The sequence below is a fragment of the Natrix helvetica genome, assembly GCF_964273705.1.
Source record: "Natrix helvetica genome assembly, chromosome: 5".
NCBI lineage: Eukaryota > Metazoa > Chordata > Lepidosauria > Squamata > Natricidae > Natrix > Natrix helvetica.
Genome location: NC_138551.1, coordinates 55,673,771 through 55,697,745, shown reverse-complemented (window position 1 = coordinate 55,697,745; position 23,975 = coordinate 55,673,771). Strand labels below are relative to the sequence as shown.

General features: G+C 38.9%; 1 protein-coding gene across 5 annotated transcripts in view; it reads left to right on the top strand.

The window, feature by feature from the left end:
* Positions 1–3,417: 3,417 nt before the first annotated feature.
* Positions 3,418–23,975, top strand: part of XPNPEP1 (X-prolyl aminopeptidase 1) — a 45,234-nt gene continuing 24,676 nt past the window's right edge. The window contains exons 1-12 of one of the 5 annotated variants that reach the window (XM_081956461.1): positions 3,418–3,712; positions 9,953–10,052; positions 14,161–14,351; positions 14,914–15,034; positions 15,959–16,022; positions 18,615–18,719; positions 19,396–19,488; positions 20,008–20,151; positions 20,469–20,564; positions 21,372–21,453; positions 22,182–22,392; positions 23,707–23,796. In XM_081956461.1, coding sequence (XP_081812587.1) covers positions 14,918–15,034; positions 15,959–16,022; positions 18,615–18,719; positions 19,396–19,488; positions 20,008–20,151; positions 20,469–20,564; positions 21,372–21,453; positions 22,182–22,392; positions 23,707–23,796 — 1,002 coding nt within the window. In that variant the 5' untranslated portion in view covers positions 3,418–3,712; positions 9,953–10,052; positions 14,161–14,351; positions 14,914–14,917. The other 4 variants (XM_081956462.1, XM_081956458.1, XM_081956459.1 and 1 more) reach the window with 4 other exon arrangements.

Below are 23,975 nucleotides of genomic sequence, written 5' to 3'. Positions count from 1 at the left end.
TTCTTTATTTTATTTATTTGGTTTGTCAAGCATGTATGAAAAAAAAGTATAAATATAACATGCACATATACGTATAACAGGTAAAGCATATACAGTACATAAGAAATGAGTACAAATAAATAAACTGTAGGACAGGGACGGCAGGCACACTGGTGCATTTATGCACGCCCCCTTACAGACCTCTTAGGAATGGGGTGAGGTCTGTGGTAGACCTCACCCCTTTTTTTTAGAAATATACCATAATTGGATGAGGAGATGGGTTCTAAATACCTTGGGCAACACATTTGCTAGATTTGCATGTCTGAGTAAGTTTAGGAGAAGCAGAGCAGATCCTGGAGGTGAAGTCAAGAGAGGAATTGGCCTGGAGTCATTAAGCTCTCACAAACTCTTCTTGAATTCCATTAACTCTTATCTAATACCAATTTAATACTGACCATTAATTGGCTAGATTCTTGCATAGGCATGAGCAGTAAATCAGCTTAACTGGAACGTATTGTGTGGCCTGATTCTTCATGTCTGACAATAAGCCACAGTTGTCTGGACTATTGCCCCACCATAAAACATTGTTTACAAGTCATAAAGACAAGTTCATGAATCCCAATAAATCCAAACCAAACTACAATATACTAGCACAGTTTACACTGTATAAACTAAAGTAGTGAGATGAGATTAGATTTGTCTCCTATTATATGGGCTTCCTATTATATTTGGAGACATGCATCTTTCCTTTACAGCACAAGAATACTAAACTGTATTTCAGAGGTTGTTAATAACTGTTCATTTCCAATGGTATTTTAAATTTATGACCAGCAGTCCTTACATCTCTCATTAGATATTTCTGTTTCATACACAGTTTGTATAGTTGCAGAGCAAGTTTGAGAAACACAAAACAGGTCTGATGTGTTGTGCTCAGGATCTCGATCTGTATCTGTTTGGTAAGATGAGAACCAATGTGAGAGAAAGATGCAGAAAGATAACTTTTGAATCATTAATATATATGTACATATTTCAAACCTCTGCAATTCAATTGGGGAAGTGGGGAAGAAAACAGCTGTTGTAATGTTAACTGAATCCCAAAGCAAAAAGATGTGATGAGGTAAGAATCTTCTCCAATGGAAATATATATTTGTCCCATGGGTTGCTGAACTAAGCAAGTTTCTAGCAAAGCTGGAAAGATTCCAGTACAAAGAAACCCCCCACCCCACCAAAAACAGTAGAAAGATAGGACCATGCTTGGCTAGGCATGCTTTGCGATCATGCCAATTATAAGATATAAACTGTGTTTATAATGTTATCTAGGTCAGAGTAAATCAAGAAACCACTATATAGCAACAAAGAGAGAAGAATAATTTTTTGACGGCATCTAACAGTTCTTTTCAATTCACACATCACAAGTGTACACTAAATGTAAAATACTTTTAGTGTGTTAGCAAAACAGGCAGAAAGCCTTTGAGACATTATCTAGCACCGTGATGGCAAACCTATGGCACGAGTGCCAGAGGTGGCATGCAAAGTCCTCTTTGTGGCACGTGCACCTTTGCCAGCTGCTCTTTGTGTGCGCTAGAGTGCCGGAAACCCAAAGATCAGCTGGCTGGTCTGCATTGCATGAGCCGACCAGCTGGTCTTGGGTTTCCAGCGCATGCACGTTCCGGAAACCCGAACACCAGCTGGCCGGTACACACACGTGCACCGGCCAGCTGGTCTTCAGGTTTCTTGTGCTCCAGTGCACACATGTGCATTCCAGTTTGGGCACTAGGTGCTGAAAAGGTTCGCCATCATTGATCTAGCATATTTACATAGTGAGCTTCTTGATAATTTATTTATTTGTAGAATTTGTCAACTAACTTGCTGTAGGGCTACTTTGGGTGGCTTACAACAATAATAAATAAAAATGAAGTGCAAACAAAAAATTAAAATGAATAAAAAAATGAGAATTCATAAATACAATAACAAAAAGATGGACAGGTGGAAAGCCTAAAGCAAGGGGAAGGGAGTGGAGTCTGCCCTGAATCCAGCAGCCACCTCCAAGCATGGGGCATTCCCATTTGGTCTCCAGGCCAACCGGCAGAGCCAGGGCTACAGGTTCTTAAAGGATAGGAGGGTGGAGGCAGTTAACCCAAGGGCGGGTGCTGAAACTGAGAAGTCTTTTCTTCTGGAACCCGATAGTTGGGAGTTCTTTAACTGATTAGATCCATAAAAGGCCCTCTCTGCCAGAACAAGGATGGGCTTGTCCTAGTGGGATGAGAGAGTTAATTAAATAGCCATTAAGGGCTTTGAAAGCCATAGCAATAGTACTTAGACTTATATACCGCTTTACAATCTTTACAGCCCTCTCTAAGCAGTTTACAGAGTCAGCATATTACCTCCCAACAATCTGGGTCCTCGTTTTACCGACCTTGGAAGGATGGAAGGCTGAGTCAACCTTGAGCCGGTGAGACTCGAACTGCCAAACTGCGGGCAGGCAATAGTCAGCAGAATTAGCTGCAGGATTGCATTCTAATCACTGGAGGCAGACTGGAAGCCAGTGAAGTTTGCAGAGCAGCAATGGAATATGAACTATCCTTAGTGCCCCAAAGACTGCTCTGGCTGCCACACTTTGCAGTAGCTGAAGCTTTCTGAATGGATTTCAAGGCTAGCCCTACGTTGAGTGCATTGCATTAGTCCAGATGAGAGATGATTACAGCTTGAGTAACTGAACACTTGGTGGCTTTGCAGGAAAAAGAACCAGTTCGATCTAGTGGTTCAAGCAGCAGGTTAGAAACCAGGAAACTGATTATATTATTGTTCAAGTAGAGTTGAATTAACCATACTTGGAATGACTGATTAAATATGAATGCTTTGCCTCTCAAATGTTTTTTTTTTTAAAATAGATATAAATTCAACATACAGAACCAAAGAATATTATATGAGAGGCACAGTTTCAGAAATATTACAGCAACCTGATGTTTCCCAGATTTCTTAAGACTACGGAGTAAATCCTATGCTAACTGGGGATAACTTGCTGGGAAAAGAAGCTTGTGTGGATGATGGGAGTTCTGATCCAATACATTTGGAAGACACCCCGTTGAGTATTCTCCAGGGGGACTCCACCTTGCCAATTTAGCACAACAAATAGACGTTCAGCATGGGAAACAGCAAAAAAGAAATGCGCTGCCATTTAAATCTCTGCCTACAGAACACATTTGGCGGAAACGTGGGCGGATTAACACAATATGTTAAACGATGGTTCGTATGATCCTGCTTTGCTGACCAAACAGTAGTGAGTAGCAAAAGCTTTGCTTTTAAAAATTACAAAGGCTACGTCCACACATTTTCCAGCTGACATGTATCTGGCTTTGGATCCTTTTCTTCCGGATCCCAACTGATCATCCGGGATCGCTCGCTTTGTTTTAAACGTGAATATGTAATTCCGCAGCTTTCTTAAAGGGGGGGGGGGGGGAAGCAAAGAAAAGTGCTCAGCTCTGCAGGAGGAGCGAACGAAGCGGCCTGGCACCTGTGGATCTTAACGTTCCGCCGGAGGAGCCAGCCCTTCCGGGGAAAACCTGAATGGGAACAACGGGAACTCCTCCCGCCGAGGAAGGGAGGAAGAAAGACGGTGAGCGCTGGGAATCTTCGCTCCTCCCTCCGGTGTTCACGAGGTCCGAGACGTCAGTTGTGCAGCGGCAGTTTCCGGAACCGCTGACAGCAGAGCCCCCTTCCTGCAAAGTATCAGGTGAGAAATTCAGAGGTTGAGGCGAGAGCGATGCTGTTTTCCCAAACGGGATGGGAATCGTTGGCGAGCTGGCGAAGAAAGCACACGATGGGGTTCCTGGCGACCTGGGAATGAGGCTCCAACAACGCTAAACCAGATGGGAGTGCAGGGGTTGTATAAATGAAAGTAATTTGGAGCGACTGGAACAAAACAGCTAAGATGTCAGGAATTCACCGAAAAAACGGAAGCGTTTTAATCAATGTAGTGTCTCAATTTCTTCCAAGGCATCTAGAAATGCACATAGGTGAATAGCTTTCTCTAATTCTGTGTGTCTGTTTCATTCAAAAATAAATTCCAGAAACTTCAAGGGGGGGGGGGGCCTTGCCTGCTCAAATAACATTTTTGATTGGATGTTTCTCATGGAAAAAAATGAATTTCTCAAGTACTTCTCACCTTGCTGGCTAGCTTCAGCTTCCAGAAAAGGCTGCCTTTGAATGCCAACTGTTCAAAGATGCGGTGGTGAGGACCCACAGTACTTTCTAGGCCAAAGGTAAATGTACAGTTCCAGTTGTTTTCCAGGAGGCTAGCTTCACAACTTTGTTATGTCGGAAAGGTGCTTTTTTCAAGAGCCAAAGGTCTTCAAAGAAAAACCAGAAAGTTCTCTTGAAAAAGCACCTTTGGGACAAGTTTACCCACGCACATCATGATCCAAAACTGCCATTATGTCCTTGCATCCTGACATCTGATGCAGGAAGATAAATTGTATTTTTTGCATCATTATGACACATGTTTCATTACTCCCCCACCCCCACTATTTTTGACCCATGCAAAAAAAGTGGAGCCAAGATAAGTAGAAGAAACATGGCTATGATTTCATCCAAATTTAATTTGGATCAGATAAATTAGATGTAATAAACATAATCATTCATATATCTAAGCCGTTTCCCTTCAGTTTGATATCAACATTTGCAAAGATTTTGCAAAACTTTGTGGGCCCCAGGTTTGGACATTCCTTGTTTGCAGATTGGTATAATATAGTATACAAACCAAGTTATCTGAAGCAGTCTTAGACATTTTTGGTAGAATCAGAGTTAAATGAGATGTTCTTGAACCACTACTGAGTTGTTAGGAAAGTGAATCCACTGTTAAACATAAATAACAGATAAAAGTAACAAATATATTGGTGGCAATACTATCAGACTAATAACAGAATAATCGAATAACAGAGTTAGAAGGGACCTTGGAGGTCTTCTAATCCAATGCCCTGGTCAAGCAGGAAACCATATACTATTTCAGATAAATGGTTGTCTTCTTAAAAACCTCTAGTGTTGGAGCATAACTTCTGAAGGTAGGTTGTTGCACTGATTAATTTCACTATTTTTGAATAATCCAGAAAGATTTTGTAAAAGATTTCTCATGTGGTTGTTGTTGTTGTTTGTTGCTGTTATTATTATTATGGTGGTTCATACAGTCAGATGTTAGGATTTAGCATTTCGTAGCATTTTTATCCACCTATCAAGTCTTTTCCAAGGACGTGGGAGAGGCAGATGTTGTTGTTTGATGATGTTTAAAGCTATCATCACAGGATGTAAGCTGTTCCAAGTAAAACTGAATTTTGCAATTGACTGATGATGATTTTTCCAGTGTTCAAGTGCTGCTCCAGATGTTTTGAGATTGCATCGAAAGCGCCTATTCCTTTTGGTACTATCTTTGCTTTCTTTTGCAAAAGTCACTACTTTTATTTACAGCCCTTCCAGTGGTGGGTTCTGGATCCCATTGCAACCAGTACGGTGCAACGGGGCCTGGCAACCATCACATGAACGTGTGCAGCGTCCTTACCTCCTGCGAGTCTCCGCAATGCTCCACCTGCTTGGCGGAGCATTGCACAGGTGCCATACGCTGCATGCGAATTGCGCAGATGGCCCGTTATCTTCAAATACAGGTAAGGAACGAGGGCGGGCGGGCCCTCCGGAGCAGCGTATCAGAACCATACCCGGTGCTCCCAGGAGGAACCGGTACGTCCATACCAGGGCATGCTGCCTGAAACCCACCATTGAGCTCTTAATTGTTTTTGATTTTCTTCAGTTCTTTCTCTTCTCTTCTGCTGCCTCCAGGTATTGCCATACCCCTGTCCAGACTTTTTCATATCAATAGTTGTTAAGCCTTATTAATATTACAGGTAGTTCTTGAGTTACAACCATTTATTTAACTTTTGAATTTACAATATCACTGAAAGAATTGACTTACAATCAGTTCTCACACTTATGACTGTCACAGCATCCCTGTGTTACATGATCAAAAGGGAAATTGACATGCATTGACGATGGTTGCAGCATCCCAGGGTCACATGATCATCATTTACAACTTTCCCAAGGGGCTTCTCACCAGCAAAGTCAATAAGGGAAACTTGATTCACTTAATGACTACTTGATTTGTTTAAAGACCGAAACAAAAAAGGTAATTATATTGGGCAAGTGATTCACTTAACCACTGCATTACTTATCAAAAAAAGTCCCAGTCTCAATTGTGGTTATAAGTCAAGGATTACTTGTATTATATCTTACCTTTTTTAAGGATATAACTTACCTATTATTATGGATGGTTATACAGTTAGCCAGATGTTTAGACTGGATATGGCATTTTAGCCACCTATTGAGTCCTTCCCAAGGATCTGGGATTTGATTTATTATATACACAACAATCTAAGTCATACCTGCCAGGTTTTTAGCTGGCATTTGCCTTCATACGAATCGAGTTCTTTCAAATAATGTAGTATTTCATATTATATTAGTTTAGTGTATATGTGGATTCAAGCAGCTAGTCTTTTGTGATTGACAAATGAAAATTTTGTCTATGCACAGAGTTTCTAAGTGACATTTTTCAACTTGGTTTGTCAGATCTCCATATTTTGGGTTCTTCTCCAATTCTTTGTCTTTGTACTCTACTCTCCCCTGATGTTGCAATAATCAGTTACACACTTTCTAGGAACAACTTGCATCCTGTGACAATACCTTTAACATAGTCAAACAACATTTGTTTATTTTTTTTATTTACCTATCTACTTGATAGGTAAATAAAAATATCCAATCCATTCTAAATATTTTGCTGACTGTGATGAATATAATTAAATTTATTAACTTCCCCACTCCAGTATACTCTGGGTGGCATACAAAACTAGAAAACATATGAAAAACAGCTAAAAACTACTAAATTGGACAGATAGCTCAAGCTAAAATAATCTAATAAGCAACAAAATAAGCAAAACAAAACAGGAGCTGAAACAAATAATAAACATCACACTATAACCCTGTGAAATGGACAGGTCTGACAAAGAGTGACTGGCCTAAAGTCACCCAGCCGGTTTTCAAGCCTAAGAGAGGGTTGAACTCCCTTACGTGAAGTGTTGATGCCGCTTTATAATGCCTTGGTGAGGCCACACTTGGAATACTGCATTCAGTTCTGGTCGCCACGATGTAAAAAAGATGTGGAGACTCTAGAAAGAGTGCAGAGATGCAAAGAGTGCAAAGATGATTAGGGGACTGGAGACTAAAACATATGAAGAACGGTTGCAGGAACTGGGTATGTTTAGCTTAAGAGAAAGAAGGACTAGGGGAGACATGATAGCAGTGTTCCAATATCTCAGGGGTTGTCACAGAGAAGAGGGAGTCAAGCTATTCTCCAAGGCACCTGAGGACAGAACAAGAAGCAATGGGTGGAAACTAATCAAGGAGAGAAGCAACTTAGAACTGAGGAGAAACTTCCTGACAGTGAGAACAATTAATCAGTGGAACAGCTTGCCTCCAGAAGTTGTGAATGCCCCAACACTGGAAGTCTTTAAGAAGATGTTGGATAGCCATTTGTCTGAAACGGTATAGGGTTTCCTGCCTAGGCAGGGGGTTGGACTAGAAGACCTCCAAGGTCCCTTCCAACTCTACTATTGTATTGTATTGTATTGAACTCATAGTCTTCTGGTTTTTAGTCTAGTATCTGAAAGACAACTGAAAAATTATCTGCTCTAGCATTAATTAAAATTTCTTTTCCTCAATCCCAAACAAACATGACCCCCCCTCCTGTTTGATTTACTTTAAATCCATACTTCTACGCTTCAGCTCAACATACTTTTCATAATAGAAAAATCAGAAACTTGTACAATTTTAAATGATTAATTAGTCAATGTAAACCCTTATCTTTCCAATGGAAAACATAAACTGTGCCCTAAGAAAAAAACATTTAATATGCAATATTTCTGACGAAACATTCATAGCCTTGGGTCTCTTCATTGGTTTTAATTGTGCTACCGAAAGGATTAAATGACAGTACTTTCTAAAGTAGAGTTGGTATTTCTCTCCTTTCATTATTCTCCATATATAACAAAGAGTTCATCTTTCTAATGGCATTTTAAAGAAAGTTTTGCCGAAATAACAAGCCAAGTTTCAGTGACAGTTTCTGAAAACTTAAATAATTCTCTTGTTTTGTCTCTTACCTTTCAAGCATTAGTTTTTGGAAACAAACTTGAAAATCAAAGAGACAATTAATTGACATATCATGATTTAACTGAATGTATGATCTTGTTATCTTGATTTAATTATATTTCATATACTGTTTGAAATTGAAAAGCAGTGTTGGAATGATGCTCAATTAACTAAAACCCACGCAGCATAGTAATTCAGATGTTAGACTAAAGCACCTTACATGCAAAATTGGTGCACATATCTAGGTTTGGTACTTCCTTATTCTATTCCAATCATATTGTCTGTCTTGACAAAATCTTCAGTAACTAAGCTGCTTATCTTTGGTTTAGGTGCTGCCACAGAATAATCTATGACAATTTGCAATGACCAACTCACCATGGCCAACTTTCCACGGCCAACTCAACACAGCCAACTTGCCATAGCCAACTCGCTGCAGAACAAGAGTTACACTAATATCAAAGAAATGGTAGAAGGGAAGCATTAAAGAAAGGATGCAAAAGGAGGGACAGAAATGAAATGTGAATGACAAAAATTAAAATATTTTTTATTTGTTTCAAATAATTAAATTGAAATTGTTAAATTGTCCTGTTGCAAGTTTGCCCATGGTGAGTTATCCTTCAGCAAGTTAGCCATGGTGAATTGGCTGTGGCAAATTGTCCCATTCTGGCCTCAGAGGCACCACTGCAAATCCATTATTGTCACATTTTCTCTGAGGTCCAGTGGTTTTCCATTGGTGGCAGCTCTACCTCTCTTAGATTTGCCTCTTCCCTCTTCTTTCTTCAGTATCACTTTTTTCTTCAGAAACAATTGGAGGTTTTTTTCTCCTTTGCTTCACTGAAAACTTTATTTCACTACAAAAATGAGCAGAGCGAGGGAATAATAAAAATAGGGATGAAATAAGATGATGTCTGGAATGCCAAGTATCCTCCAGTATCCTGTCTTCCCTTGACTACTGGTGGCCTTTTTTTCTTTTTCATACTCATTATCCCCATTCCAAGGAGAGGCAAAGTGGACACTCACAAAGAAGTATGGAATTATTGTGTAGGAAGTGTCCAAATTAAGGAAACTTCCTGGAGGCTGCAAGTATTAGGTGGTAGGCTGTGCCAAGTTCCTTGGGAGGAGATGATGGATTGAGCTGCAGTAAGAAAGCAGGGGTTGTACTATAGGGGGAAAAAGAATCATGTAGTTGCAGTAGCAATGAGAGGCATGGGTTCAAATGGAGACCCTGGGGAAAAAAATACTCCTTTTATGGAATTCTTCCTACTGGTAGCATATCAAGGGTATTAACTTGTTCCTGGAGCAAAAGTTAATGAATAAGTACTTTTCTGTATCTTTTTCCCCTTGTGAATAGCTCACAATGTCTTCTTACAGAATACACAATGTTCTTTCATTTTTTTCTTTTTTTCTATATGAGTTTTAGGCTTTTAGCATGCTACCATTCTGATTTGTTGGTCGGAATTATGACAGTTGATCCAAGGCTGGGGTATATGCCTATAGCTTTGGACAACTGATTGGAGTTCATTGGTTATTACCTTCTGAACAATCTAATCCTGTGAAATATGTTAAGAGTTTGACATGGGCTTGGGCTTTCTGGCTGAATAATCTAGACTGAAGTCCGGGCTATTCCCCCTCCCCCTCCCAATGTCACACTGCCTTCTGTTCTGCTATTGTGAACTGGTACAGTCTATTTTTGAAACAGTCATTATCTGCAATTATCCATTATGAGAAGAAAGACGTTATTGTGGCCAAAGTCTGCTTACCTTTGAAGTTTTGCCCTTTGCTTTGTCAGGCATTGCTGAGTTAATGAAAAGCAAGAACAGAACACAGAAGTGATTTCACTATCCAAGGCTGGGAAATTTGGGTTTCAGAAGAATAACTACCTGGGACAGGTAAAATATAGGCCATATAGATGATGTTGGATAATGCTTGCCAAGGTTTATTTTATAGAGATACAAATACTTAATTTCATTTTTATTTGACTTCATTGTTTGTATTATTGTTTGTTACTTTAATATCAAATGTACTGCCTGGTTGCAATGTGTATAGAATGAAATGAGATCATCTGTATGCTTCAGAATGTAGACATTTAGCTTATTGACCCGCCCCAAAGAAATGAAAAGGAAGTAAAAAGGACAGCCCTTTTGCTAGAAATTGCATAGTGTTACGGCAGAGGCCATGGAGGTACATCATTTGAAGTCAATGTGGTCCTCTCAAGATGCAGATTAGGTAGTAGGCGCATGACCTAAAAGAAAGGTAACCAGTAGGTCCCTCCTTCCTTCCTTCCTTCCTTCCTTCCTTCCTTCCTTCCTTCCTTCCTTCCTTCCTTCCTTCCTTCCTTTGTTCCTTCCCAAAATGGCACTAACTATCTGTGAGAAACGTTGTGCTTGTTTCGTTTGGCAGAAAAATGGGATAATGTCTTATAAGCCCAAGGAACATGAACAGGAACATGAGATAAAAGTCTAAGGGTATAATTTTCAAAGATGTAAAATAATATTAAGTAAGTAAGTAGGTAAGTACCGTCTAGTCTCCTTTCTTTTATGTCATGCGCCTACTTCGTATAAATAGGAATCTAGGACTGGAATTGTCATAAGGTGTGTTCTAAAGTAGGCTAATTTGATAAAAAAGAATATATAATGTGGGCAAACTGGTTAGAATTATACTAGATATCTGAAGGATATTGAAACATTAGTCTCCTTTCTTTTATGTCATGTGCCTACTTCGTATAAATAGGAATCTAGGACTGGATTATTTGCTATGCCTGACTTATTTGCTATCGCATTTTTCACAACGTTGCTAAATTAAAGTATTATTCTTTTTTTTTTAAACAAGATTTTATTGATTTTTAAAAAAATATATCAAGGAAAAAGGGTAGTGGAATAGGTTACAAATTTTGCCAGTTGCAATATGTAGGAAGTGTCCCCCCCCCCCCCCCCCCCCGTACTCATAGTTTTCATTTGTACATAGATTAGTTTAATACTACATAATAATATTTTGTCAGCATATAAACTTTTATCTTCAAATTTTCAGTCAATTTATATCAAGCAGATTTTCTTACTCATTTTTGTGATCTGAGTTTTCTTGGTATTACCCCTTCTCCCCCCGCCAGCAGAGCTATTATTCTGAAGATGGGGGAAGGATTAGATTCTTCATTTCAGCAAAAGCTAGTACCTTAATTTTTAAATTATATTTCAGTCTTTATTGGCAGTGTGCTAGAAAAAGCTTGGTTACAGTAGAGTAGATGCCATGTTTTAAATTGATTCTTGCCTGCTAGAGGCAGTTTCTGCTTCATTAGTTGATCAGTGGCCATGGTACATAGTGGAATGGGGATTTGCGATCAGATTTATCAGCAGTGGAATTTCTGTCGAGCAGCAATTGCTTTCAGTTAATCTAATGCGTGTCTAGGCACCATAACTTGTGTAGGAATAACAAATAGAATCCTGAAAGGGAATGCAGGAAAAAGTGGATTTAATGGTGGCTGTTACTGAATTTGGAAAACCTAAATATGCAAGATGCTAATTCAGACTTTTCTACCTTCCTTTATCAAATCTGTTGAGATGATATGCTGATGACACCTGGAATTCTGGGCGTTGAAATTGAAACTTCTACATTTGTGGAGAACCAGCTAATGAAAAATATTGTTTAGATGGTCTGAAGAAGAATTAATTTGGGGTGGCAGGTTTTCCCCCCCATTATTAGAATAACACCATCCCACCAATTGGAAATATACTTTATAACATCATAGTTTTCCAAGGGACAGAAATGTTGTCTTAGAATTATCTGGACATGATAAAAAAATTATTGAATTAGGAAAAATGCCTTCTAGTTAATATACTATGGTAAGTGAAACACAGTGACTTGCAAAAGTTTATACAGAGACAATTAGTGTGTGAGTATGTTGTATATGTCAGATTTCCCTGTCTTCTGCTTTTTGAAGGCGTATCAACCATCTGCCAAATTAATTGTTCAGATACTAAGATGTTAATCTTAAAATATGTCAATGGTATTTAATGTAGCAAACATTTGACTTGATTGTCCAGTGAAATCTATGCCATTTAGGAAGTGGAGACATTTGAGAATGCACAGCTGATGTTAGAGCCTCCAAATATATGTGCTAGAATTGTGTGAGGACAAACCAGAACATTAGTCAAAATAGTCTTATAAGGAACATTTTTTCAGCATCAGTGATCAGTTGAAGGTTGAAAATACCTTGCACCATACTGTTTTATGTAACATAGCCAAATGGTGAAAATAATTATGGTATTTGAACAAAAGGTGTACCTGATGTCTGAAAAGTCTGAAAGAAATCCTTTCAAAGAGCTAGATCTTAACTCTGTTTTGTCTGTGAGAAAACAAAGATGGCAAGTAATAATACAGCTTCATTGTTTTTTCTGTTTTATTCTTTTTCTCTGGGATTAGATCTCAAATATCTAGATGAGGTTATTGGAAATAGTTTATTGTAAGACTTTGTAGTATAAAGTGTTAAGTAGGATTGTGTGGTATAATATTAGGTGCATATAATGTTGAGTGTATCATTTCAGTGCGGCATAGGAATGACATACTACTACCAGTATATGGAGTTCTGTTCCACAATAATGGTCAACTGATCAGCCTGCCTGCCTGCCTATGTATCTGCTTATCTGTTTATCTTCCTATCATCCTATCTGTCTGTCTGCCTGCCTGCCTCCCTGCTGTCTGTCTGTCTGTCTATATAAAATATATCACAGAAGTGGTGTCAAGTGTGTGTGGTGGCAACCTGGTGAGAAGTACAAAGACAAGTGTGTCTTGCCTACAGTCAAGCATGGTGATGGGAATGTCATGGTCTCGGGCTGTATGAGTGCTGCCGGCACTGGGAGCTACAGTTTATTGAGGGAACCATGAATGCCAACATGTACTATGACACAGTGAAGCAGAGCATGGTCCCCTCTCTTCAGAGACTGGGCCCCAGGGCAGTATTCCAATATGATAACGACCCCAAACACATCTCCAAAACGACTACTGCCTTGCTAAAGAAGCTGAAGGTAAAGTGATGGACTGGCCATGCATGTCTCCAGATCTAAACCCTATTGAGCATCTGTGGGGCATCCTGAAACGGAGGTTGTAGGTGCACAAGGTCTCTAACATCCACCAGCTCCGTGACGTCATCATGGAGGAGTGGAAGAGGACTCCAGTGGCAATCTGTGAAGCTCTAGTGAACTCTATGCCCAAGAAGGTTAAGGCAGTGCTGGAAAATAATGGTGGCCACACAAAATATTGACACTTTGGGCCCCATTTGGACATTATCACTTAGGGGTGTACTCACTTTTGTTGCCAGTAGATTAGACATTAATGGCTATGTGTTGCGTTATTTTGAGGGGACAGCACATTTACACTGTTATACAAGCTGTATACTCACTACTTTGCATTATAGCCAAGTGTCATTTCTTCAGTGTTGTCACATGAAAAGATATACTTAAATATTTATAAAATGTGAGGGGGTGTACTCACTTCTGTGATTTGCATGTTCCATATTGGAACTGCTGAACAGCTCGAGGACTAGTGTATGCCACAGGGTCAATAATTTTTTGAGGTACATTAGTCTAAGAAATCAGTCTAAGAATCTATCCCAAGGTTGCCTGCTAAATCTTGTGTCTAAAAGCAGATTTAAACTTGAGTCTCCCTGGTCCTAGTTCAGCAGATTAACTACTAATCTATGCTTTCTTGAATTTGGAAGCGATTGTGTAATGTAATATGGCTAACATAGCTAGATTCAAACTTTCAGAAGAGACAAGTATTTACCCATACTATGGAAAACAATCCTTGAACAATTGTAGAGCCTGCTATTTATTCCTGGCAAGGAAATGTAGTAAGGTGGAAGAGGGGATGACTCTCAGAACTTTCCTTATAACTGAAAACAGCAACAGCTTGTGTATTATTTCCTTCCTTTTCTGTGTCCTTGCTCTTCTCTCATGTCTCAAAGCATCTGCTGATTTTTAATTCCAAATGTTTCCTTACATACAGCTTCTTCCAGACTGCCCTCTTTCAGCTATCCTCTGCCAAATAATTCAAGATGATTAACGTAAGATCCATGAGAGTTTATCAAGGAAGTAATTGTGCAACCAGCTTTGGTCCATGATCAACCACTCCAGTGTTTCTCTGACTGGGCATTCAGTGAAAGACTAAAACTCGAAGAATTCTACTGATTGGAAAAGGTTGATGACCTTTCTATTGTGACCCAAATATATAGAATGTGTTTCTAAGAGCTCTCTTTCTCTCTTGTCCGCTAGTCTTTTCATAGAGACTGGATTGCTTTGGTGGTTAAGACACGACTCTATATACTAGGACACCCTGAGTTCTAATCTTGCCTTAGAGGCAAGGCCAGACAGGTAACTTTGGGCCAGTCACTTCCATCAGCCCTAAGAATGCAACAGTGCCAAACCACTTCTGAAATCTTGCCAGGAAAACTGCAGGGACTTTTCAAAACTGCTGACACCTGGAGTCAAGATTGACTCAAAGGCATGTGCGCACACACACACACACACACACACACACACACACACACACTCACAGTCTTTTCAAAGGCAAGTCAAGACCTCAGTGAGTGGTAATTCCATAGGCTGCTATTTCAGCAGTTCTGTACTGTGCAAGGTTGGGAAGGGCTATAAATATAGATTCAAACAATTTCAATTGAAAAATTCTACTTGATAATTTTCTGGAATTTTAAATCTTCAGTACAAAATCAGCAGGGCTCTTAACTTGTTGTTTTTCTAATAGGACCATGTTTCCGAAAATAACTACAGAACTGCTGAAGCAGCTTCGGCAAGTGATGAAAAATTCCAAATATGTTTCTGAACCCATTCAAGCCTACATTGTGCCCTCCGGAGATGCTCATCAGGTATTGTATTGTCTTCTGCTTGAGAAATGCCATTCAGACAAAAAAAACCCACTAAAGTAATTCAGATAATAGAAAAAACTGACTCTCACCAAACAGACTGCAATGAACAGAGTTCCCAATTGCAATTCGTGCTGTGATATCAGTGATAATTACCAAGATATAATTTCAGTGAGGCAGTCTTTTGATATAAAGATTTAAATGTGAAGCTTCCATGCAATCTCAAGTATCACACGATTGGTATACAATCTTGCAGAATCTTCCTCGCTGCATACAGTTACATTGTTCTTGTAGACCAGGGGTGTCAAATTCTTGCTGTCATGGGGGCATCACGTGATGTATTGGGACTTTTCCCCCTTCGCTAAGCCAGGCGTGGGCGTGGCCAGTGCATGACGCATCCATCCTCTGAGCCATGAGTTTGACAGCCTTCTTCTCGACAAACAGTTTTTCAATGGAAAGCAGAACGCAATATATTGGATCAGGTTTATAGTTATCATGACAGCAATGAACTCTGTGGCCACTCCAGATCCATTGTCAAGGGAAAGCAAGTTAAGGTTTCCCAGGACTAGCAACCTAAGGAACTCTACATATGAAATCACTGTTAGTAGAAGTAACTTTTTAAAAATAATACAAATAGGTTTCAGTCGTCATAATTAAGATTGATTACCATATAGGGATCAACTGTTAATGCTACTTAATTGACATTGAAAGAAAAAGGGAAAGTTGGAGACAGATCTAGGATTACCCAATGGAAGTACTGTATTCTTTTTGGTGTTGTTCAACCATATTCTTAACGATACAAAGACATCTGATGAGGAATGTGCAAAGATCTTTCAAGACTGAAAGAATTACAGCAGGAAACAAGGATAATTTATATGCGTCCCTTTGATCATCATTCGTTTTGCTTTTTATTTTTACCTTCCTCAGAGTGAATACATTGCACCCTGTGACTGCCGTAGGGAGTTCATTTGTGGATTTAATGGTTCTGCAGGTAAGTTTCTAGAATTATGTCCAGTCTATTAAAATTGGTAGCTCTGTAGCATCCAGTGCCAAATCTCTCTTCCAATTAAAGGGGCCCTTAATGGGAATCTTTGTTTTTCTCACTAAATTATAGAGAGAACTTCTTTTCTTTTCTTTTGAATATCCTTTCCTTTGTTTGTTTTTATACAGTATATAGATGTTCAGATAGATACCTGTAAAATACGGTCCCCAAAATATCACTTGGCATTAAAAAATGAATATGATCCCCGATGTTTTATATTTCTTTTGGTGTTAGTTTCAGTTTTTAAGAGAGAAAATCAAGAGTTTACATGCTCTCTGGATAAACTGTTCTATACTCAACGGAATAGACTAAAATACATAAATGTTATTTAGACTGCCACTGGTATGCACGGAGGCATTGACGTTGTATTTAGTTATGTGTGGAGTGATATAGATACTTCAGATGCATTAAGTGAACATTCCAGTCATCTGTTTTTAACATTTGGCAATTCCATGTCCTCACTGGGGAAAAAAAGTTACGTTGCACATCAAATCTGATAGTTGGTTTAATTTTTGTTATTTTTATTTTATCTTTAATACAATGTCGTCTGGTCATAGAAAACTACCCATACTAGTTGACTATTTAAAGTTCTTTCAGAGACTTTGATGTTGTATCAATTCCATATTCAGTGATTAAAGTAAATAGAGAGCCTTCTTGAATATCACATGTGAGCTTCCTGCTTGAAGAATATGATGACCTATTGTGGACCACATATAATAGGTAACCTGTTAAGGCCATGGGTCAAAGATGAAACAGGCTGTGGACAAGAACAAGGTGAAAGATGGGGAGTTTATTCCCTTCTGACTCTTCATGATGGACATCCCATAAGTAGGATTGTCTGTAGGACCACATATTTTCTTTGTTTCTACCCATACACAAACTCATTCCTTTTTTTCTTTTTGATTCCTGATAGAAAATAGATAATCAGAAAAGAAACAGATCAAAATCTTTCTAGATTACTCTTGTTTTTCGCAAGTTGGACCAAGTAGGCCAGATGTCCTAAAGGATATAACTTCTGGACTTCAGATTGTGCACCCATTGCATATCTGGATATATTACAATCAGATCTTCCAGGCCACATTCATATGCATCCCCAACAATCCTGCTTTCTTTTTTCTTGTGTTCAAGTATAAATTCTATGTATATTTGTTCAAAGTAATCCTAACTGGGATTACTTCTAAATACGTGTGAATGAGATTGTGCAATTCTATCCATGTCTATCCAGAATGGGTACATACACATCAGACTTCAGACTTAGATATAGTTAGAGACCTTTCCTTCCCCCTTTCCCCCTGTGTATATTGGGGAGGTGAAATTATAACACTATTGATCATCATTTGTATGTATGCAAGAGAGAAATGATCAGCTCATTTCTGAAGAACTGTTTGGTTTTGCAGTTTACATGCTGTGCAGAAAAAGATTTGAAAGGTTTGAATTGTTGCTTCCCCTTTCAGCATACACACCAGCTGGACTGGTGATGTAATACCAGAGAAGTAAGGAGCTTTTACTGACCCTTAGATGACTCTCCAATAAAACAAAAATCCTGTTAGCTATTTCATAGAGTACTTGCAGCTTTCCTTTCTCTCTCTCCAAGGCTTATGAAAATAGGATACTTGTACTCAGGGATTTGCAGTAAACAGTATCAGTTAGCCAAGTTTAGTTTCCCTAAAGAACGTTTTCTGCATCTGAAATCACTGAGCATTGAACACTAATTCTTTCTCTCTGTCTCTGTGTCTCTCTCTCCCTGCCTCTCTCTCTCCCTGCCTCTCCCTCTCTCTATTTGTGTGCATGTGTGTGTGCCTTGCATCAGAACAGCATGTTCTGTTTAGCAACATTTCCTGTAGCTTCAAGCATTGCACTGTAGTCTTAAGAACTGGGTTTAGTTTCAAGCTGTGCCGCTGATTAACATGCAGTGCTAACATTGTCAAGTCACCTTTTCTATAGCTTCCTGTTTGCCTGCTAAGCAAAATAAGATTAACAAATTAACAAGTCAGGTATATATAGCTCTGGTGGACCTCTAATTATAAGAAATCAAATCATCCAATAGATTCCCATCGTTTAATTATAGAGCAAATTGCCTCTCACAATGCTCCAATTGGCATTTTCCTTACTTTGCTGAAGTGACATATTTTAATGGTTTGATCTCCAGTGACCATTTAGGTACTTTTAATTATCTTTTATTTCCAACCTTTTCTTTTGCGTTGGCCAAAGAATTTTGTTTTACAGGATCAGCATTTCTTATTTCGTCTACTCAATATTCCATTGGTTTAGAAAAAAAATGATTTCAACTATTTCTTTTTTTAATGCCGCAGGGCATTCTTGGTTGGTGTCATCAGGGGTTTGGCTTAGCAGGCAAAAATAAGTATCTTCCTCCTTCTTAAGGTTTTTTTCCAGCAAGAACTCCAAAACTCCACCTGGGCTTGAGGTGCTTTAATGTTAACATCTGATGAATATTTTCTTTTCTTGGATTTATTAAGGGAGAGCAAAGTCTGCCATTGTCTCTGTAGTTTCAATTCTTCTATCTTCTCCGCTTTCTGACAGGAACTGCCATTATAACAGAGCAATATGCAGCCATGTGGACAGATGGACGCTATTTCCTTCAGGCATCCCAACAAATGGATTCCAATTGGACACTCATGAAGATGGGTGTGTGTGTGAACCCAAACCAGGGTTTTATTTCATCTTACCCAGAAAATTATTTTAGCTGAGGAGAATCCCACAGGGTTATGTTGAGAAACGTCTATTGGCATGCCATCAAACTGTAGTATATCAAACTCTAATCTGTAATATGAAAAAAGGGAATAATTATTAAGGATGAAACACATTACATAAAATTCATGTAAGTGAAATTAGACTTTTAACTTAGTTCTGCCTGCTTTTTCTAAAGTTATTCTCTGACATACTACAAAACCAGTGAAGGCCTTAAGGCCAATACATCTCATGAATACCTGCTTTGTTTGAAACACTACATTATGTAAACCTAAGTTCTTCAGTGAAGGAGTTGCATTTGTTATTAGTTGACACTGTGTAATTCCTGGTTTTGCCATGCTAAGTAAACTACAGGCAGAAATCAGAATAAAGAAAGTAAAACGAATATTCATCATCATACTATTTTACACAGAATGTTGACACTCCTAATTCATGTGAGTGTTACAGAAATAGGGCTTGTGTTTTACTTTCTCAGGTTGCCTTTATTCATCCAAGAGAAAGCAGTGATTTCCATGTAGGGAACAAGATGATTATCCTATCCAGTTCATTTTTGGTTTGGATTGGCCTTGCTTTAATGTTTGCAATCTTGTCTTTTGGGATTTCCTTTCACTAGGACTGAAAGACACTCCTGCTCAAGAGGACTGGCTTGTAAGTGTACTTCCTCAAGGTTCCAAAGTTGGAGTGGATCCTTCTATTATTCCTGCTGGTGAGTTTGATCCAGTGCTTTCATCTTAGTGTAAAGGGTTAAATTTTCACACCTTACCCCAATATACTACTCACCAATCAACTTTGTTCGGTGTACAGCTAGTGGTATATAGCAATAGCAATAGAACATAGACATATATACGTGCTTTACAGCACTCTTTAAGTGGTTTACGGAGTCAGCATATTTTCCCCCACAATCCGGGTCCTATATAAAGTATTAATAACTTTTCTTTAGGATGATGGATGGCAGGCTACAGTTACCTGGCAAGATGGGGTCTGCAACATGCCCGATCTGCTGGAGCGAGTGGGGTGGGACAGACCTATTGGTTTGAGATGGTTCCTCAGGTAGCCTGGTCTCATGCCATGGAAGTCTTTCCAGGTGATAACTGATATCTTGAATTGGGCCCAAAAGAAAACTGGCAACAATGCAGCTTGCGCAACAGCAGTGTTACATGGAGATTATGTATATGCATATCAGGAATGCATTATGTAACAGATTGTTTCTCTCTGCCTCTTTCAGACCAGTGGAAGAGAATGAACAAAGTTCTGAAATGTGCTGGCCATGTTCTTGTGCCAGTCAAAGATAATTTGATTGATGCCATATGGGCAGATCGGCAACCACGACCTTGTAAGCCTCTGATGACACTAGATCTTAGCTTCACAGGTAAGAGGAACGCAAATATGCTTGTGGATACAGCACTGAACATGGTTTTCTAACACGATACCCTACAAATTTTCTGATTTTTTAAAAAAAGCCAGCATCTGGCAGGCATCACGTCAGCAGGCTCCTTTTTAACTTTGATCTTGACCAGAGGCACAGGAAATGGGAAGGGCTGGCATGAGATTTTGAAACTACTATTGTGACTTCAATATTTGCTAACTCATAGAGGTAATGCTGCCCATTTGCAGCAAGGAAGTCCTTGGTTGTGCACTTGTCTGAATCCCAGTTTGGCTGAGCTCTAATTTGAATTGCTGTTGCAGGGATCAGTTGGACAGAAAAGATTACAGTCCTGCGGGGCAAAATGACTGAGAGAAAGGCTCTCTGGTTTGTTGTGACAGCTTTGGATGACGTGGCTTGTGAGTATCAGTGTGGGCCATTCAACATTATTTTATTGCTATCTTGAGTGATTTCGGGGCATTGGCAGTAAAAATACATCCAGCAATATGTTCGAAGTATTACTCTATTTTTTTCTTAGATTATGGTTTGCTACTCACAGCTTGTTGGGGGAAAAAAAAGCATAATAGGCTAGACTTATAAGATATAGTGAGCCTAAAGCAACATTTATAAATCGCACAGCTGACTTTCCGTAACATCATAATCCCAGATCTAATGAACCACGCTGGGATTCAGCACAGTATGGAAATCTTGCTAGTCAGTAGCAATGCTTCTGAAATACAGAGATCAGAGGAGTTAGCTGATCAATGCAATTAACAAGAAAGGAAATGAAGAAAAGGAGGCTGGTGTTCCCAGTAATGTTAAGCATCTCAGCATTAGATGGGTGAAAAAGTCCTAGCCCTTGAAGATAATGGGTACTTTCTTGGAGCTGCCACTCTTCCAAGACTTCCATGCATAGCACTAACTGCAAAGCTGCATGTCTGCCTTAAGCAAAAGCGCCTTTTCTAGGGCTAAAGCTGTGGTCAGGTTTTGGGTGGGCTGCTATAAATCAGGATCCAGAAAGAAGGCCAGGTCAAAACTAAATATGTTGTCATTTGAGTCTAATTTTCTGTACAGCTTGAAAGCAGTTTCCAGTGCAGCGTAATAATGCCATCTTGTGGCAGAAACGATGAAAGGATGCAGAAATTTTTATCTGGATGAGGATGTTGGTTAAAAGGTTGTTTGGATGTTAATTAAGGCTCTAAAGCTGTCTTTTTATTGTGATATAGGGCTTTTTAATCTTAGAGGGTCTGATGTGGAATACAATCCAGTATTTTTTGCTTATGCTATCATAGGGATAGACACTATCAGGTAAGAAGTATAGCTTTTTTACTTGTTTTGTACTAATACTTGGCCTTTTTTAATGTACATACAATCTTTAAAACAAAGTGTTTGTATTAACACATATGTATTTCCAAACCAGCATCAATAGATATAATATATGATGCCTTTAAAGATCTTTAAACTACTTTATTGTGGTTAGAATGCAATAAACTGCCCACAGCCAGGAGTTCGATTCTGGCTCAGCCTTCCATCCTTCCGAGGTCAGTAAAATGAGGACCCAGATTGTTGGAGGCAATATGCTGACTCTATAAACCACTTAGAGAAGGCTATAAAGCATGTGAAGCAGTATATAAGTCTGTTATTGCTATTATCCAGCACCTCATAGATTTCATCATTTTTTACTCAAACATTGTTTATGTAGAAACATTGCATTAAAATTATCATACACCTTTATATTGTTAAAGTGCTTTAGGGAGAGTTGAACAGAATATTATGTATTGTACCAGAGTTTTATAACTCTTAAACTGTACAGAGTATGATTTGGATATCATCCATATGTAATATTTCTTAAATTTATTTTTCTGAGAAGTATTATCTTAAGGACATTGTAGTAATTTATCTTAATGAGCTTAATGACATCAAGAGCATTAAGACTTTCCCAGTGACCCTCCATAAATGTAAAGACACAGTTGTCTCGCCTTTATTAAAGGGGCACTTTGTCATCTTTTGTTTCATTTCCCACTCTTCTCTTTTAGGTTATTTATCGATGGTAATCGCTTGGTAGACACAAATGTGAGAGAGCATCTGTCCCTGGATTCTGCTCAGGACCCCGAATTGCATGTACAAGTGCTGCCGTACGATTCCATCCTAAATGTTCTGAAATCAATTTGTGAAACTCTCTCTCCACATGAGAAAGTTTGGCTCAGTGATAAAGCCAGCTATGCCCTAACTCAGGCCATTCCCAAGGTGTGTACATACTAACAGGCAATTTATGTCCGAAGCCAAGATCTCGGAAGCTGCTAGTGGTTTCTGGATAGATGAAATGACCAGTACGTTTAAAGAATTTATTCAAGAAATATGTTGAATTAGAAAAAGACAGGCAGATTAGATTATCAGCATCTAAAGGGGGGGGGGAGAGGGAAGGAGAGGGGGAGGGAAAGACACACACACACACACACACACACACTGTGTGTGGATATTTGGATATTTATTTTATAATTCTGGATATTTATTTTATAATTCTGATAGAAAGGAAACTCAGCAGTCTAAAATTGCATTTGTCTGTTTTTGTTGCTATATCCCATCACTGACTCAGATTCAGTTTGCAATCAGTCTTCCAAAACCCTTTTTACAAATACTCCTATCAATTTCCGTATTTTTGATGCACTTGATTTCTTAAATCAGGACTCTCTCTTAAATGCTAATCAGAACATCATGGAAAGTTGCATTCAGTGACCTCCTAAAATTAATTTATATTTGTAGATGTTCAACAAAGTTTCTCACTTTTTAGAAAAAAGAAACAAGATAAGATTGATCTGGTAGTCTGTTATTCTGACAAAGGCTGGGAAAGGTTTTTTTTTTGAAACTAGCAATTCATTTATTTCATCTTCTATTCCATTATGACTTCTTCTTTGTATAGCTTGTTTTTTTCAGAATGCAAATGTTGATGTTTGCCATACTAGAATATTGCTAAATTGATGCAATATCAGAGACTATTTTCTTGATTAATCCACGCTGGTGTCTGGCAATTACCTTAGAGGTCCCCCCTCCTCCAATTGAACACAGGGACAAAATTTGTCCTCCTTTAGTCGCCTGCCAGTTCTCTAGTATTTTTTGCAGATGATACATAAAGGTTTGGCGAGGTCATTAGGAAGTTCCTTCAGCAGCCTATTTTGCAGTTCTTCTGACCTTGGGAATTTAAATTTTTGATTAAAAATTTATTCCCTGATTATGTCTCTCAATTTCGAGCCTTATTATTGCTGTTTATTCTGCTGTTTACAATAATATCTCACACATGGGACAAACATGACCCAAAATACTTTAATAGCTCCAACCTTTCTTGTCCTTTAGCGTTTTGATGCTCTGAGTTCTGGTCAAGAAGGATATAAATACAAAACAGATAGAGTCTGAAATGAGTAAATTAGCAGATTATGATCTAAGCACAGATATGATGTTGAAGAAAATGTAGTTTATTGTAGTGACCATGCCATGCCACACCTGGACCATCAGGTACTTAGAGTCCTGACCAAACTCTGCTTTTTTGTTTTGTCCATGTTTCAGGATCACCGCTACCTCACTCCCTACACCCCCATCTGCATAGCAAAAGCTGTAAAGAATGTGGCGGAAGCTGAAGGCATGAGGAAGGCTCATGTAAGTGATCTGCACAGAAAGTAAGCCCTCCCCCAAAATATTGTAACACAGCAGCAGCCATGAGGTGACCACACTCGCCGCCTCCTGCACCTCAAAAATAATAAGGCCAAGTGCTTATTTCGGAAGTCAAAAGAAAATAAGAGCCTGTTTTATTTTCGGAGAAACACTGGATGGATTCT